The sequence below is a fragment of the Grampus griseus genome, assembly GCF_964374135.1.
Source record: "Grampus griseus genome assembly, chromosome: 2".
Lineage (NCBI taxonomy): Eukaryota > Metazoa > Chordata > Mammalia > Artiodactyla > Delphinidae > Grampus > Grampus griseus.
In genome coordinates this window covers 77,686,466-77,704,837 of record NC_139018.1, presented here as the reverse complement: position 1 = coordinate 77,704,837, position 18,372 = coordinate 77,686,466, and the positions used below count along the sequence as shown (strand labels likewise).

The 18,372-nt window shown below is 46.0% G+C and overlaps 1 protein-coding gene across 4 annotated transcripts in view; it reads left to right on the top strand.

The window, feature by feature from the left end:
- The first annotated feature begins 12,567 nt into the window (after positions 1–12,567).
- Positions 12,568–18,372, top strand: part of RYR3 (ryanodine receptor 3) — a 551,722-nt gene continuing 545,917 nt past the window's right edge. For all 4 annotated transcript variants that reach the window (XM_082647182.1, XM_082647181.1, XM_082647183.1 and 1 more), the window contains exon 1: positions 12,568–12,739. In XM_082647182.1, coding sequence (XP_082503308.1) covers positions 12,689–12,739 — 51 coding nt within the window. In that variant the 5' untranslated portion in view covers positions 12,568–12,688. The remainder of the gene's footprint in view (positions 12,740–18,372) is intronic.

The window sequence follows — 18,372 nt, the reverse complement described above, 5'->3', positions numbered from 1 at the left end:
TGTGTATATCCTTCTAGAGAAACACACAAGGTCACCACCAGGCAATGAAGACTAACTGCTGCTCCTTAGGGAGTTATTCTTACATTTTCAGCATTAACTTCCCAAGCTGGGGCTAGCTTCATGAGATTCTATATTTGGAATGGCATGTCCACATACACAGGTGGTCCCAGAGAGCCCAGTGCCTCAAGGAGCCCAGGATATCCTAAAATATTTCTGAAGTATCTGGGAAATGACCTCTTCAGCCATCTTTTCGTATCTGATCCCTTTCATCATGGTGTGATTTTATCCAAGGATTTTTAGCACACAGTCATGGATTTATCTGATGAAGAAATGGAGAAGACCTCTGGCCTCAGGGATTGGCAAGCCATCCCTTAACCGGAACTCTGAGAAGAGCCTGCAACTGCCCTTCCTAAGATTTACTCTGGAATCTTGCAGAACTTCTTCTCTGGGGATGCTGACAGGGAGGTGGGGGAGGGGTGTCTACAAGAGGGAAAGGCCATATTAAAGGATCATTATTGGTCATTTCTCTTTCCTTACCTGTAAATGAAGAATAATATTTTACTTTCTCTACTTTTCTGAGCTGTCTTATTAGAAATGAATGAATGATGATATCTTTAACACATCTGTTACAGCGAAAGGAGGCTTCAGGTAATGAGTACCTTTGATTTAAAAAAAAAAAACTGCCAAAAGGTAACAGATGGAATGTTAAGTACTGGCTGAATGAGCCTTGCAATTTTTGCAGAAATGGGGCTGAACTCAGATCTCAAGGAATTCTTCTTCTCCTAGATATCCAAGAATGCCATAAAGGCACCATCGGTTGACCAGGGCAAGGAAGTTGTCACTCAAATGGACATCAATCTACTCTTTTTTGTCCCTTCCCAATTTGTTTTCTGTAAGCTTGCAGCAGCTGCTGGGAGAGAAGTAGCCTTAGAAGAGGTGCCCATAGCTGTGCTGACTCTGAGAGAGAAGAAAAAAAACCTATCAATATAAGTGCTTTGGATCAATCTGCAGGAGCTAATTTGACTCTCCCAAATTTCAAGTAATTAAAAGAGTTCTTTGTCTCCTCTTTGCCTGAACTGGAGGCATCAAGCATAGTGATTTGGTCTGGCTTTGAAATAAGACAGACTAAGACGTAAATCCAAATTTAGCTTAAAAGGCATTCCTTAACCCCCAATCTTAATCTCTTCATCTATAAAATGGTGATAAAAATGCCTATCTCACAGAGCTGTTGATAGCTATTATTATGATATGAGAGATAATGTTTAAGATGGAAGATCGGTGCAGGGGCGGAGAGAGAGATTGAAAGCTGGACCTGCCTCTGCGAATGCTGGTTTAGGGAGAATGGCATCACTGCTAGCATAAAGCACTTTGCATATTCCAGGATAACTGAGGGATGGTGTGAAGCAGCAGTCCCAGCCCCCAGGCCTTCAACAGTGTATTGCTGCCTCCTGGAAATTCTACTCTGCCCTGTTCGTTAGAAGAACTGAAAACCAATCATCGTATAGGGCTGAGCCTAATCCTATTTACTCAATGCAGCCCATTCTGACTGCTCCAGCCCATGGCAATCTCACCCTTCCAAAAAGCTTCTGCTCCGCTCACTGGACACTGAACAAGTCCCAATTTCCATTGCTGCTTACCTTACTGTACTATGTTTATAGTTTGTCTCAGAAACTAAGTTGCAGATCCTTGAGGATGGAAAGGGTCCCAGTAGTAGGCACCGTGAACTGTGCTCCACAAACTGCTCTGTGGATCTCTAAGATTCTGTAGAGGTGACTCAGGTCTATCAGCTGGGATGAGAGAACTGGGCTCCCAGTGCAAAGCTTGGGCTCATCACCCTCACTGTCTCCTACCAGCTTTAGCCAGAAGACCCTGGCTTTCCTCCATTTTGCTTTTGCACTTCAACAGTGATGATGATGATGGCGTATTTATTGAGCATGCCGGTATCTCCTTAGGCCCTACCATTGTAGGGGATTTGCCGGCCCAGTTTTCAACTGCCTGAGGGCTTTCTCTGGCAGCCAGAGAATTCACTCCCCTGGGACAGCCTTCAACACTGATAGTGTTTTATAGTATGTAAATACCTCAGGTTCCTTGACCTTCTGGGGGTGACTCTGAGGTGGGTGATCCTTACTGACTCCCAGAGTTCCCCAATGTGATTAGGCTCCACTTTCTCACAGTGGAAACTGGCTTGATAACCTACCCCTTACTGGCTTTCTTCCCTTCCCCATCTCACTTCCTCACTTACAGGTATTTCCTGGGATATTCTCCCAAATCGCTGTCTCAGGGTCTGCTTCTGGGAAAGCAGACATCAACTCAGCATCTGTTCATTACCAATCACTGTTCTAAAAGCTTTACAGATACTGACCACTTCAATTCTTCCACCATCCTATTAACAACTTTAAATTGTATTTTTATTTGCAAATATGAAATTGAAGCAAGGAAAGGTCAGGTGTCTCACCTGAGTTCATAAAGCTAATATATGCTGATGCCAGGATTCAAAGCATAGGGTTCCATAATGAAGAGACTTTGAAATTTGCTGATCCACGTTGATATCCTGCCCATTCGAGAAGAATCACAGCTTCCTCCAGAAGTCCTTGGCAAAGCTCATTTTCTCCCATTAACTCCTGAATCTTGTCTTTGTTTTTAAATATTTTAAATCTAGATGACCTTGGTCTGTGGTTTGAAGGTGACTCTATGGGAGTCATTGTTTTTTTTAATTGGCGTCGAGTTGATTATCAATGTTGTGTTAGTTTCAGGTGCACAGCACAGTGATTCCGATATACATATACATATACCTAGTCTTTTTCAGATTCTTTTCCCATATAGGTTATTACAGAATATTGAGTAAAGTTCCCTGTGCTATACAGCAGGTCCTGGTTGATTATCTATTATGTATATAGCAGTGTGTATCTGCTAATCCTAAATTCCTAATTTATTCTTCCCCCCACCTTTTATTTTGTTTCTTACATACCAAACTCTGTTATGGAGGTCAGGGCAGGGGCGATGCAACAGGGAGAAGCAGTGTGTCCTGATATCTTGACTGAGTGGTGTTTATTATTTCTGCTGGTTCCTTTGCCCGTGTTACTGGAGGAATAAGGCCTTGGTTCTAGAAATCATTCCTCCAAGGATGGTAGTACCAATAACACAGATATAGATGTTGGGAGGAAGGAGAAGCTAGCTGGTGTGGAAAACGAGGGTTCGTGGGGAAGGCTCTTCCTCAGGAGATGAATTCTGTTTTAAGAAATGTTTTGTGTTTGAAGAAATGGTGATACACACAGTTGGAAACATTCAGCATGAGGTTAGAAAAAGTGAGCTTGGAACTTGGAAGAGGTGGTAATAAAGATCTGGGCCTAGAGGTGGTGGTGGATGAAGTCATAGGAGAGGATAAGACTTACATTTATAGAGGATGAAGGAGGCTCAAGGAAGGAATATTGGGGAACGCCCATTCCTGATGAAGAAGAGAAGTCATCAAAGGAGGCAGAGAGGTAAGAGAGCCAGGGTAGTGCTTCCCAAGGATGAGGAAGGGGAATAGTATTAGTTTCAAGAAACAGTAACTAATCAATAGGGCCAAATACTACAATGGTCAAGAAGAACAAGGGCCAAAATTAAAATGTCATGCTTGGGATGTCTCTCTCGACCTTGGAGGTCAGAGACTAGAATGTTGAGGTAGAAACTAATGAGAGGAAGGGTTTGGAAAATGTGAAAAGTGGTGTGTAAGTCATGCAATTTAGTAAATCAATCCTTTGCTTTTGTGAACGGTATTCTAGAACAACCCAATCCCCAAACCTCCTCAATACACTGTTTTAATGTATAAGTTTTTAAGTGAGGAATCTTTAAGGTCGACCTCAATCTTAACTGTCTGGGTTTGTTTTGTTTATTTGTTTGTTTGGTTGGTTTTAAAGACTAGTAAATCATTCCTTAGGGAACAAATACTCTAGCTAGCCACTAGAGAATTGCCACACAGGTATTATTGATTTTTAAAGAATTAGACTGTAGTCAATTTACTTAACATCACAACTTAATAGAAGGCAAAATAATTTTATTTGATGATTAAGAAGATATTCCAGGATCTGGCTGTACCTCTGGGACATCACCCTGAATTCCATTACAAAGACAGCAGGGAAAACAAATGCTAGACAAGGAGCCAGGAGGTCTGGGCCTAGTCCCAGCTTTCATCAATTCAGCTCACCTCAGAGAGCTTCAGTTTTCTTATCTTAGAATGAGGAGGTTGACTTTATCAGAGAGTCCCAGACCAGTACTGGTCTCTGATGATGTTTGCATCTTCTCCTTTCCAGCAAAGGAAGGAGGGAAGTGGAGAGTGGAGAGAGAAAGAAAGAAAGAGACAGAGAGAGAAAGGAAGGAAGGAAGGAAGGAAGGAAGGAAGGAAGGAAGGAAGGAAGGAAGGAAGGAAGGAAAGGAAGGAAGGAAGGAAGGAAGGAAGGAAGGAAGGAAGGAAGGAAGGAAAGAAAGAAAGAAAGAAAGAAAGGAAGGAAGGAAGGAAGGAAGGAAGGAAGGAAGGAAGGAAGAAAGAAAGAAAGAAAGAAAGAAAGAAAGAAAGAAAGAAAGAAAGAAAGAAAAGAAAGAAGAATTATGTAGTGAGTGTTACACTGCAACATGAGTTGTTTATGAAGTCAAATTTATTTATTTTTAATTCTAAGATTTGTCATTTCTACTGTATGCTAAAATGTTCTTTTATAAAACAATGTTCTAGGCACTAACAGATTTTTTAAATATGTTTACATAGCAACATAAAAAGCTAGCAACCTCATGATACTGCTGAAAATTTTCTCTAGATTTTTACTGGTCTATGGACCTACTGGGCTAGAATGCTTATTTCCTCTTCAATTCTAGGTTGAATGTGTCAAGTAGAGTTTAAAATCTCTGACTTTTATTTATTTATTTATTTTCACATCTTTATTGGAGTATAAATGCTTTACAATGTTGTGTTAGTTTCTGCTGTGCAACAAGGTGAATCAGCTATATGCATACATATATCCCCATATCCCATCCCTCTTGAGCCTCCCTCCCACTCTCCCCATCCCACCCCTCTAGGTGGTCACAAAGCACGGAGCTGATCTCCCTGTGCTATGCAGCAGCTTCCCACTAGCTATCTATTTTACATTTGGTAGTGTATATATGTCAGTGCTACTCTCTGACTTCATCCCAGCTTCCCCTTTCCCCCCGCAACCATGTCCTCAAGTCTGTTCTCTACACCTGCATCTTTATTCCTGCGCTGCCACTAGGTTCGTCAGTACCACTTTCTTAAATTCCATGTATATGTGTTAGCATACGGTATTTGTTTTTCTCTTTCTGACTAACTTCACTCTGTATTACAGTCTCTAGGTCCATCCACCTCACTACAGATAACTCAATTTTGTTCCTTTTTATGGCTGAGTAATATTCCATTGTATATATGTGCCACATCATCTTTATCGATTCATCTATCAATGGACACTTAGGTTGTTTCCATCTCTGGGCTATTGTAAATAGAGCTGCAATGAACATTGTGGTACATGACTCTTTTGGAATTATGGTTTTCTCAGGGTATTGCCCAGTAGTGGGATTGCTGGGTCATATGGTAGTTCTATTTTTAGTTTTTTAAGGAACCTCCATACTGTTCTCCATAATGGCTGTATCACTTTACATTCCCACCAACAGTTCAGGAGGGTTCTCTTTTCTCCACACCCTCTCCAGCATTTATTGTTTGTAGATTTTCTGATGATGGCCACTCTGACAGGTGTGAGGTGATACCTCATTGTGGTTTTGATTTGCATTTCTCTAATGATTAGTGATGTTGAGCATCTTTTCATGCATTTGTTGGCCATCTGTATGTCTTCTTTGGAGAAATGTCTGTTTAGGTCTTCTGCCCATTTTTGGATTGGGTTGTTTGTTTTTGTGATATTAAGCTGCATGAGCTGCTTGTATATTTTGGAGGTTAATGCTTTGTCAGTTGCTTCATTTGCAAATATTTTCTCCCATTCTGAGGGTTGTCTGACTTTTATTTGGATCTCAGATGAGAGCAACGGGAGGCACCCAGCAGCACGGCCAGTGTCTGAACTCTTATCAGAGTCCGGCAGCTATCTGCCATACTTGTCAGCAGCAGTAACATATTGAGAAGAAATTTCAAAAGCAGAGCTCTCATCCCAGGACACTGGAGCTCTGAATGCCAATGAAAAATTGTGCATCCTTGTAGAGTAGAGAGAAAGAAGATGTGTTTTGACAAATTCCTTAATCACTGTAAAGGAAATTTCACCAGCTCAAAGATACTGGAAATGAGACCCGCTCAGCACAGGCTGGAGAGACAAATTAACCCGAAAGTTGACTACAGAAACATTACTTTAGAACCAGAATAAAAGTTATTTATGTCCATTTTTACCTCCTGAAATGTGGGTCTTACCCTGGCACCTGAAATAAATGACACAAAACTCCATTCATCTCCTTCCCACTGTGTACCTGCCTATTTCTGAAGGAACTCTTAAAACTGTAGCAGGTCAGAGCAAATTGTCGCTGGCAGAAGCTTCAATATATCTGTGCCACTAAACTGCAGGCAGGAAGAATTAAGATGCAGAAATTAGGAATCAAGGACATTGAGTTTAATGTAACTGAGACTTATCTAAGTGTAGTTTCATAGATCTCAATCTCATAAAGCCCTAGGCAAAACCTGAGGTGGGCACTGATGATTCTACCGACGGAGGAAGCCATGAATTTCAATACACCATGGCAACAGAATACATTTCTCATTAAAGATGCGGACATAATACAGTTCAGAACAAAACTCCATAAGAAACAAAGAACGAAAAGCAGTGTTGGTGTTCCCCATGAACTCGCAATGAGTGAGATCTGCCCAGAATGTTTTGTTTATTGGGGCAGGAAATTGTTTTCTGAAATCAGAGGCATTGTGTCTTTTTTGGTGAGTAGAGGCCTCCTGAAAGTCAAATGAGAACGGAACTTTCAGAGAGACAGGCATACAAACAGACCTGAAGGGCTGGCATTAGAAATCAATACAAAGGAAAAGGAAGGGGACGGATCTGCGAGAGAGATCTCAGGATTTTCTTTTTTTTTTTCAGACGTGCGAATTTTTGTTCCCCGACCAGGGATCAAACTGTCACTTCTTGCCGTGGAAGCATGGAGCCTTAAGTACTGCACCACCAGGGAAGACCCTCATGATTTTCTACTGAGCACTTTTACAAGACACTTCGATAAACCTTTGCTAATCACCAAGTCATTTAATCCTTAAAGTAACCTTGAGAAGCAGGTCTTTTCATTCCCATTTTCCAGAAGATGAAATAGGTTCTGAGAGTTTAAATCACTTGCTCAGAGTCATACAATCCTTAAATTGTAGAGTCTTACCCCGGACTCAAACCCTCATCTGCCTAATGTAAACTTCGTGCTATACACTCAGGAGAGTGTAAATTTGAGGTTAAACAGTGGTTGACCAGGAGGCAAATGCAAATGAGCCATGATACTACTGTGGCCTAATCTATTGCTTTAACAAACAGTTCCTGCTGGAGATGCCCTGAGGATGAATCAGCTCAAAGGATGGCATAGGGTGCGAGGATCCGCCTCCCAGGCTTCTGCAGGTGTGCCCAGCTTGCCTCCATCTCTGCTGAGATTCAGTCAAAACGCCCCCTGGAACAGAGCCCCCTCTTAATTTTAGGAGACTTTCACCAGAGTGGCATATTAACTCTGACCTTATTATGTAATCTTCCAATCTTAAGGTGTCAGAAAAAGAATAAAATAAAGACATTTTCCATGTGTTAACTGCAGGAGGTCTTCTTACCTGTGAATCCTTGCCTGTGTTAAGCAGTTTTGACGTCTGTGACTTTTATGAGAGAGATAGAACAGATATCATCAGAAAAAGACAAATATTTTCCTGCAACTGTCCCCTTGCTAATGAAGAAAGGAATTCAAGTCAAGGCTTTTTGGTATGGCTTCCAATTCTTTGACCAAAGGAATTCATCAACTTAGTAGCTTATCACAAATATCTTAGAAACCAATGATAATCATTACTTAACATTAAAAAAAAAAGACTAATGTAAGTGTGTACACCATTATTCCTATCAGTGCAGAATCAAAAGCAGGTGTCTTTTTTAGGAATATTTCTGTTCATGGGCTTAATTGGTAACAATACCTTCTTGCCCTCCCGCCAGTAAAAGACCTTCACAGTTTAATACTTGAAAAAAAGCACAGAAAGGTGGTTTTTTTTTTTCTCTTTGCTAATGGAAAAATAAATAAATCTTCAGTCAATATATAGATAGTACTCATGTGTATGGTGTTGGATCAAAAAAGATGGCAGCGGGCTTCCCTAGTGGCGCAGTGGTTGAGAGTCCGCCTGCCGATGCAGGGGACACGGGTTCGTGCCCCGGTCCAGGAGGATCCCACATGCCATGGAGCGGCTGGGCCCGTTAGCCATGGCCACTGAGCCTGCGCTCCGCAACGGGAGGGACCACAGCAGTGAGAGGCCCGCGTACCACAAAAAAAAAAAAAAGAAAAAAGAAAAGATGGCAGCTAGCAGAGGTCAGCCCCCTCCTCACCTCTACAGTTATTCCATCATTGCCTTTTATACTTTCCCCAGGTGGAACGTGAGTCAATGCAGGCCAAAGTCATGAGCATAATTAACTGGAGAAATGTATTTTCAGCAGATGGATGACTCCTGTAGCTGGGAGGTGAGGCTGAAATGGATATTGAAGACAGATTCAATGTTGTGTAGAGTTTAATATATCTCCAATAATAGGGGTGAAGGCTATCTTTACCAAGTGTGGCCTCTTAGTTCCTGTGTCTCCAAGAATGGTAGGTCTTAGATAGTCACCAGGCTTGGGCCTGCCTTCCCTATGGTTAAACCAGCAAAGGCTTATGAGGCTCTTGGCCAGAGTAAAGGGGCCAGGGTCTTTGACCAGCAGATAGAGTGAGACTAACTGGCCCTCCTGGAATTGAATCCACAACCCTGGCCTCATTAACACCACTTGAGCAACTGACCACCATGAGTAATAAAGCATAGCAAACGGGATACTGAATTATATGACTGTGGCCAGTTTTCATTATTTTAAAGCTGTATCAATCTTTCTGGTAAAACACATATAAGAGGCCCTGTATGTGAGCAAATCCTCAGAACCAATACTTCATGTGAGAATTTGCCAGAGGGAAAAATAAAATACATGAATTTTATTTCAATAATCAGGCTTCAGATTTTGTCAGGCCTTTAAAAAGTATATACGTAAAAGGTACAGAAGTGCTGAAAGGATTAAAATTAGAAATTTCTTGTTTGACCCTGCAGGCCTAGGGGCTGTTACTACATGCTTTCCAGCTGCTGGTGATATTGGCTGCACGGTGCCCCACATTCAAATGCTGCTGGTTTCCAGGGCTGGCTCTGAACAACTCAAGCATCCCAATGGTATTTTATTGCTCTGTGGGCACCTCACTGGACTTTTAATAAATGGCAGAGAGCTTTCAGGGGTTTAGAAACCTGGGAGGCTTGCCTTTTTCCAATGAGACTATAGTAGATGCTATGTCCTCTAAGACCCAAAGTCCAAGTCCTCTAGCTCTCTACGAAGAGAAACTGGTTTGGGGAGATACCCAGTTTAAAATACAGGGTGTGGGGCTTCCCTGGTGGCGCAGTAGTTGAGAGTCTGCCTGCCGATGCAGGGGACACGGGTTCGTGCCGCGGTCCGGGAGGATCCCACATGCCGCGGAGCGGCTGGGCCCGTGAGCCGTGGCCGCTGAGGCTGTGCGTCCGGAGCCTGTGCTCCGCAACGGGAGAGGCCACAGCAGTGAGAGGCCCGCGTACCGCAAAATAAAATAAAATAAAATACAGGTTGTGGAGGAGCAAACCTGATATGTGGGGATATAGGGTGGTGGGGAGGGTTCTATCAAACTGATGGTTTCTATTTGGCTGTCCTAGAAGAAAGGCGGCACAGTATAAAAAGTACCGAAAAGTATTAGGCTTGGAGTCAGACAATCCAAGTCTGAATGACAGCTCTGCCACTTACCAGATGTATAAATTGACAAGTAACTTAATCTTAGTTTATTCTGTCCCAGACGTCATGGAAGGACTAACAAAGCCCAGTATCTGAAATCTCTCTCTCTCTCTACCTATCTATCTATCATCTATCTACTCTCCATCTATCTTACCCATACTAGTTTCCTTTCTTTTCACTCTGTCTTTCAACTAACCCTGCAGACAAGGGCTTCAGCTGTCATATCCAGTGTTATATCTGCAGACCTGGATGAATTAAATCCTAAAGTGGTGAGAAAATTTGATCACCTGACTACAGCATCATTACCGGTAAATTTTTGGGAAATCTTAGAGAATGCAAGAGGATTTCACACAGAGGTGAATGTTCTACTTTCCCCCCAATATAGGCTGAAACTATAGGCTGAGCCCCGGAATAAATCCTAGACTGGGTAATTAAACAGATCACTTTTGTGCACACTAAAGCAATGTGCGGACCACCCAGAATCCAAGAGGATGCACTCAGCGTCAGAGCAAGGAGTGTCGTTCCCACTTCTTTTTGTGGTGGGGTTATTTGACCGATAAAGCAGGTAGTGCCTGTCCGACCCCACGTATCTTGATTTCAGTAAAGTGTGTGAAAAAGGCATTTGTAGTCTCACGGACAAGAAAAAATTGGGGCTGCAAAATAATATATTTAGGTAGGTTCTTTACCTATCAAATAATCATAGACAAAAGTATGAAACTTGACCCAAGAGGGTGTCTAGGGATATGGCAAAGTTATGCCACACCATAGTTTAATGATAATTAGCACTTTGGATGGCAAAACCTAGATTCAAAAATGTCTTCAAGGACCATATATAGACAGAAATAAATAAAATGAATTAGAAGGGAAAGAAATATTTTTTAAAGCTGGTACGTAAGTACTGAGACATGACTAAAGTGGGGAAGTCTTGACTTGAGTGGCTCATGTGGGAAAGAGAAAAAAAACTACAGAAATTCTAGTTAAATGCAGACATAAGGTGTCATTGGTGCTGCTCCAAAGATAATCCAATATTAGGCTGCGTGTACAGACTGTCCCAAACAAGGGAGGAGAGCACTACGAATTAGGAGGAAGAAGACAAACTGGAATGCTTGTAACTAGGCCATCAGAGCTGATGGAGGCTCTGAAAACTGTGCTACAGGGGATGGCCAGGGGAGGAGGAATGTTTAGCCAGGAGATGGGAAAAGTGGATGGTGGGTCACAGAGGTGAGCGTGACAGGTGCCCTCCCAGTATGTGAAGGGCCACGATGTGCAGATGGTTTGCTTTCCTCTAGGCAGGCTTCAGAAGAGGCACTAGGGCCAAGGGGCAGCCTCTGGAAGGAAGCAGTGTGGGTAAAATATAAGAAAAAAACACACTATTTTTCTTAGCATCTCTGATGTCCAGTAGAAAATGTGAGACTGGAGTCCAGGAAAGAGGTCTGAAGGTAGAGCCGAGAGAAGGACCATCAACACAGAAGCTGCAAAATTGGTTGGGATTTTCAGTGTCCTCTGCCACCAGGAGCCCAGAATTGTCACACGTACATCTTCTGGGTTCCTCTTCATCCTAGGGGCACTGCTCTTCGGAGCACCCCTTCTCTTGAAAGCTTCTCTCACCCTGGAACTTCTTGGCCAGCAGACAGAAGGGGGCATCCTGTACCCTCAGCTTTAGAAAGGACCAGTCTGACAGCCTCCCACCTCCGGAAAGTGACCTAAGTCTGGGTGAGATGTCGGCAGTCCAAGGACCTGGAAGCGGTCCCACTGTATATACTATTCTCTATCTTTTTTAGAGTTCCCAGAGCTGGCACCCTAAAATGCAGAGTAAGTTTAGGAGATGAGGGGTAGTCAGAGAGAAGGGGTTTTTATGCCACCTGACCTCTGAACTGTGGATGGAATCCCTGGAAGCTCTCTGAGGTGCCGCGAGATGTCACGCTGCCCAGCAACAATGGATAATCAAGGGCTTCGATAAAACAGACTGATTGGATTTTGAAGAGGCGACGGGGCTCTCTTAAGGTGCAGAAAGGGCTATTCAGGGAGTTGCAAACTTTGTTATGAATGGACAGACACCCTCACGGCACCGTTTTCTCCCTGCTGCTCAGACGAGCACAGGCACACGCCTCTCAGCCTTCCGCGGCTGGGGCTCCGAAGGAGGCGCTCGGGTCGGAGCAAAGCATTCGTGTCGCCCCGGGCCCCACCGCGCCACACACACACACGAGGGGAAAGTGGGCAAAGCGAGGGGGTTGGCGCCCAATCTGGGCACGCTGGAGCTAAGCACCTGGCCTTTGTTTGCGAGTCGGAGCGGGGTAGGGGCACCCTCCCGTCGCCGCGGGGCGCGCGTCTCCGCGGAGCTAGCAGCGCGGCGCGCCGCGGTGCGGGGGAGGCCCCACGGCCCCCGCCCGGGTGCCTGCGCCGTCCCCCGCCCGCTCCGTGCGCCCGGCGCTGCGCTCTACGCGGGCCCCGCGGCCGCCGCACACTTGGCTGGGGCGAGAGGCGAGAGGGTAGGCGGGCTGCCTGGCTGGCGTTGGCGCTCTGCAGTGCAGTGTTAGCCCAGCTCCCTATATGGTCGGGGATTAGCTCGGCGCTGCTGAGGCTGAGCCAGGAGCCGGAGGAGGAGGAGGAGGAAGAGGAGGAGGAGAAAGAGCGCAGCAGCCGCGGGCGCACGCCGAGCGGCTGCCGGGCGAAGGAGAGGCGCCGGAGGCAGGGGCACCGCCGGCGCCTCGGGAACCATGGCCGAAGGGGCAGAAGGAGGCGAGGACGAGATCCAGTTCCTGCGGACTGTGAGTCTCCACGGCGGGGGCGAGGCGGCGGGCAGGTGGGGAGGAGCGCGGAGCCGGGCGAGGAGGGGCTGCGCTGCGCCGCGGTGTCCGATGCGCGGTGCCCGAAGCCAGGAGCCCGGCGCGTTCTCCGCACCAGCGGGGCCGCGAGGGGGCTGCGCGGGAAGGGGCACCTTCTCTCGCCTGTCCCTTCTTCCCCTGACGCCACCCCCACCCCAGACCTCCACCTCCACCTCTACCGCTCTCCGGGCAACTTGCTACTTAATCCGAAACCTTTGATGCCCAAACTTCCAGCCAGGGTTTGCTCGCTGTTGTTCTGACCTGGAGGATCAGAAGTGGAGGCTCTCGCCCCAGAGTCGGCCCCGCTCTTTCACCCCAACACTCCACCCCAGCCCCCTGTCGCCTCCTCCACGCACTGGGGAACCGCCAGAAGGAACCAGCGGGGCAGGGGCGAGCATGGGGCACCGAGAAGTGGGCGCAGGCGCTGGGTCAGTCCTGGGATCGCTCGGAAGGGAAATCGCCCGCCACTGCCCCTCGCACGTTCAGCCCCAAGCCGGCAGCTGCTGCTGGAGCGTTGCTTGACTGTGCCGAGTATAAGAGCCGTGGTTTCTGCTACCCGCTCTTCCGAGCCCCGCAGGACAGGGAAACCCCGGGCTCTGGCTCCGCGTCACTCAGGTCCCCTCGCTGGCACCGGAGGGCGCTGCTCCGCTCCAGATTTTAGGGGAAGTGGCGGGGTTGGGGGCTGGGGTGGAGTCTGTCGTAACCACATCCACCTTGCCCCTTAGGAGTTGATGTGAGGGTTTTCGGGTGGGGGTGGACGACAACCAGTAGGGGTGGGGACATTGGGGTGCGTCCCAGCTCTGATTTTCTCCAAGTGACCTTGAGCGAGTCGCATAATCCGCCCTTCCAAGCCTCAGTTTCCTCATGGGTAAAATGAAAAAAATACAACCAGCATTTCAGGGTGATAAGGATTAAATGAGATAGTGAATGTCATAATGTTTTGTAAACGGTAAATTGCTCTATAAGTGTTAAATCATTTTATATGCGCTGCCTAGCCATCAGGGATTGGAATCCTTTCTCTCCTTCTCTTCAAGTCCACCTTCAAACCTGCTCTCTGGAGATCCCAACTTAGCTCTTGTCCATCTTTTGCACCATTCCCTCTCCTTCATGGAGTGCTTCCTTACAATTCCCTTTAGTTTCTGTTCCAAACATGGTTTCTCTTTTGGGAGTGGGACTTGGGTCTCGTTTGGGACCCAATACCCTTTGGTACTACCTTCTGATACTGCAGAATTATCCATCTCTTCATCCTGGCTCTGATGTGCAGACCCAGACCCCATCCTCATCTCTCACACTGCACACAAGACAACCACACATACCACTCCTTACAGCCCTTTTGCTGTAAATCTGCCTGTTCCCACCAAAGCCCTGTGAGATCCTTAGGCTTTCCTTCCAACAGGTGTTCTTGGTATTGCGTGGACGGCAGCTCAGGTGCTTCCTGCCTTGTGCCTTCCTCAATCAGTCATTTCTTCTGCTTACTATTAATGATCTTCTAGGTATTGTTGATTGAAGAAGTTCCATTCTGACAGACAGGCTCAGTGTTGGGTAGATGACCCAGAGGGTCAAGACGAAATCCTGGTGGTTTTCTTGAGATCCGATCCTATGTGTTTCCCTTGGCTTCTGTGGCCATCTTTCCTGACTTTTCCTCTCCATCAGGCAGTGTCACTGTTTTTTTGGTACATCTGTAACCAAGGCTTACCATAGAGCAGTGCTTCTTAAACTGTTGTGGCATGGACATCCTGCCCCTAGATCAGAGCAGGTGGGCCCCTTTTAAAGCCCATTCATGGCCTCCTGTGTGGTTCAAGGATCCAGGTTAAGAACCTCTGTTGCAGAGGTACAGCATGTCAGTTATGGCTTCTACTGAAACCTGCAAGTGACCATGGGGGCTAGTGACTCCAAATGTGACATTGATCCTTTTCCTTCTAGTAATCACCTTAAGCATTTTTAGGTGTGTTCCTCAGTAACCCTATGAAGCAGCTTAACTTCTTCATCTTTGGCTTATTGGGGAGAGAATAGGTGATGAAACTGAGGCACAGGAAGTCAAGTGACTTGGCCATGGTTGCCCAGCGAGTTATTGATCACTGTCATTCCATAATGTTAAACTAAATTCCCACTAGAGTGTGACATTGAGCATTACTCCAGAGGTTATAGTCTTAGGAATATACTGAGGGCTTCCCTGGTGGCGCAGTGGTTGAGAGTCTGCCTGCCGATGCAGGGGACGCGGGTTCGTGCCCCGGTCCGGGAGGATCCCACATGCTGCGGAGCGGCTGGGCCCGCGAGCCATGGCCGCTGAGCCTGCGTGTCTGGAGCCTGTGCTCCGCAACGGGAGAGGCCTCAACGGTGAGAGGCCCGCATACCGAAAAAAAAATATATATATACTGAGATGAGAACTGCCGCTTTCTGAACCCTGACACTCTCCCTCTGTATCCATGAATTAGACAAAATTATTTCTCCAAACCTAACTGATGTAAGTTTTTGATCTGCACAAGATTTTGGTTTTATCTTGCTGCTTTTAGAGGTGTCAGGAATCATAGGGCTGTGCTATCAGTGGAAAATTTTCACTTCTGACCAAGACTAGGTTTGAGAACATAATATTTCAGTTTAAACTCCCCCACCTATCTTTACCTTAGAGTTTCTTTCTTTTCCCAAAACAGTATCTTTGAAAGCATTTTGGCCATACGTTAGTCATGTAATGCCTCTTCGCCTTAACATCGTCCTGGACCAGAAGGTGGTTGATTTCTGACGATGAAATAGAATTCTGTCTTTGCAGCCGTGAGCTTTAGAGAGTTGCTACTCCAAGAGCAGAGGCTTTCTAAGCTACTTTAAAAAAAATAGACCATAGACTAGTACTGTGTCAAGGACCCTTGTCAAATTGTTGATGGTTACCGTGTCCTGTTTATCATGATAGTGACAAAAATGAAAGCAGCTAGAACTATCGATGACCTGAAATGGACCAGAATTACTGCAGTAATCCCTGTAGGCGTGTGTACGGGGGCTTCAGGCACTAGCTGGGTGGTAGTGTTCGTCTTGGTTGCCTCCTCTGATACATTTGAAGCCCACCCTCTCCTAAGTCGGGGGCAGGTCCTACACAAGGGGTTTGGAAATGTAAGCACATCATGTCAACTAAAAGCTCCTGTACCTCAAACTTGAAAACGGCTGTGTAAAACTACTGATTCTCTTCTGGCCTTCCGAAATCATCTAAGTGATTCGTCATGGCAGTCATCTAAGTCAATGAGAGCGAGTCAGCCAGACGGATAGACCTAAGAATTTTCTCGAAGGCTACAATTTTCTCTCCCACTGCTGCTGGCAGTGGCATCATCCTCCCTTCTGATTGCTCTTGCTGACGTAGCCAGTGTCACTGTCACTGTCAGTGGCTCTGAAGCTGCTCAGAAGCAGATAAACCTGCCAGCCACCGATCTGAAAGCAAGAAGTTACGGCAAGAAGAGTGACAATTACCCTATCTCCAGACGGTTGGTGGAGTGGCTGGCACTGCATCATGCTTTGAGAGTGCCAGGAAGAAGATGGTCTCTCCCCCCGATTTTTTTCCCCTTGGACTACAGCATCCGTGAAAAAAGAGAGAAAGGAAAACCTCCAAGCCTCAGCTTGCTGTTTTAAAATGCCACAGCCTTCTCTTTGCCAACGCCCTCTCCACCACAAAGTTAACTGAGACAGAACTCAAAATGAGATGGCATTCGTTTCTATTAGTTTCCATTAAAGATAGGTCATAGCTGCCTCATTTAACCCTCCTCGTAGAAAGTTGTCCTCCTTCATCTAAATTTGCAGCTCTCAAGCGACGGGAGAAGGCACTTGGGCTGAGAACTGAGACTGTTCCCGTGGTCTTGGCTTCCACCCTACAGGGTGACTAGGACAAATCCCTGAATTTGAGCTGCGTGAGCTCACGTCGGTCCAGAGCACGTGCTCGTGCCAGGTTGGGATGACAGTGAACTTTCCTTTGGTGGTTTATAGATTCCTGCTTGCTTCTCCCCTCAGCTGAATCCATTTACATAACAGGGGCTTGTTGCCAATGGCGTGCTTTTGGTAGCTTTTCCTCAGGGAGGCGGGGCGAGGAGGTGGACAGCAGTGACTTCTGCCTTCAAGCACATCGGCTCTCGGGGCGACGGTGCTTGGTGATGGAGGGAGTGCCAGAGTGCAGACCCAGTACCAGGTGTGTGTGGTTGGAGAGCAGGGCTGGGCTGTGCTGCCGAATCAGGTCTAATGGTTAAAATGGCAAAAACGCAGAATATTCCCACGCTCTGGGTCTCCCAATATGGCTTCGCACTTTCTCAGTCTCTTTTCCTTTGGCTTTGGAAAGCTGATCTTACTAAGGAGCTGTAGCAGGATAGCTGGACACCTGATATCCCCTCCTTTCCAGGGAAATGCCCTGGGTGGATGTAGAAAGAAGCCAGTTCCTTCTCACAGAAATTAACTTGCGTCAGAAGGTCACATCAGCACGGGGGTGGGGGTGGGGGTGGGGGTGGAGCTTCTCCCCGGAGGCACTCATTGCCGTGACCAGGGTTGTCCTGGGGGATTGGGAGGTGCCGCGCTCCAGGGAATGAGGTGATGGTGACTGTGAACCTGGAAAGGTTTGGCATGCGTTGCAGCCCAGTGTAAGAGGAGTGGGACCAAGTACAGGTCTGCAGTTGAATAAGGTGTGTCTGACGTCTGAATATTTTTTCTGATGCGAATATGATTGTCAAGCAGGATGAGGACACTTCTGGTGAAATACGTTTTTTTTCACAATTCTTTATTTCTTTTCCAATACTGAATTAGAGGAAGACAAATATATTTCCTGGCTTCCTAAGGGTTGATCTGAGGGGAAAAATTGTTGGAAAAGAAAGGGTGGGAGGAATTTATCTGGAGAGCAAAATACCCTGGTAATTATGTTTGAAGGATTTGTATTGAAATAGATCTTATTATGAATATCTGTGTTCACTTGCCTCTGTTGCTTTTTTTGTGATCACCTGTTTTCACTACTTGCTGGGAAGGATTTTTTTATTTCATCATTTGACTCTTCCTTTACCTTACAACTTAAAGTGGGTTTAGTTTAGAAGTCACTGGCTTCATCATTTTCTAATTGACTTGCATCCTCCTGCCTGATTCTTCCCAATCTCTTGTGTAGACCCTGGAATGTCTTCAGAAACCAACACACCAGCTCATTTCCCACAACCCTGCATCCGTAGAAACTCTTCTTTATTAGCTCTGTCTTTAAGCTACCCTTAATACAAGATTTATCCAATAGCAGTGGAATGATAGAATAAAAAAATTGAACTCGGAGGCAGGAATTCTTATTTCTAGCCCTAGCTCACTGTGACCTTGAATGAGTCCCTTAAGAAAATGGAGATCTTCCACACTGTATCGAGGTAGAACTTGCTTTAGTCGCTTCACAGAAGTGTCACGAGAGGCAACGGTCATTCCAACAGTACGTCAAAGGGGAGAAGAGGGTGTGTTTCATCGGGTATTATTGTGTTTTTCCTGCACGAGGAAATCAACCCTGCCTGTGACTGGATCTTGTCGAAAAGTGCATTTCCCCTTCCTCTAAAATGCCCTCTGTCTCAGGGCCTCGCCTTCATCCCAGAGTT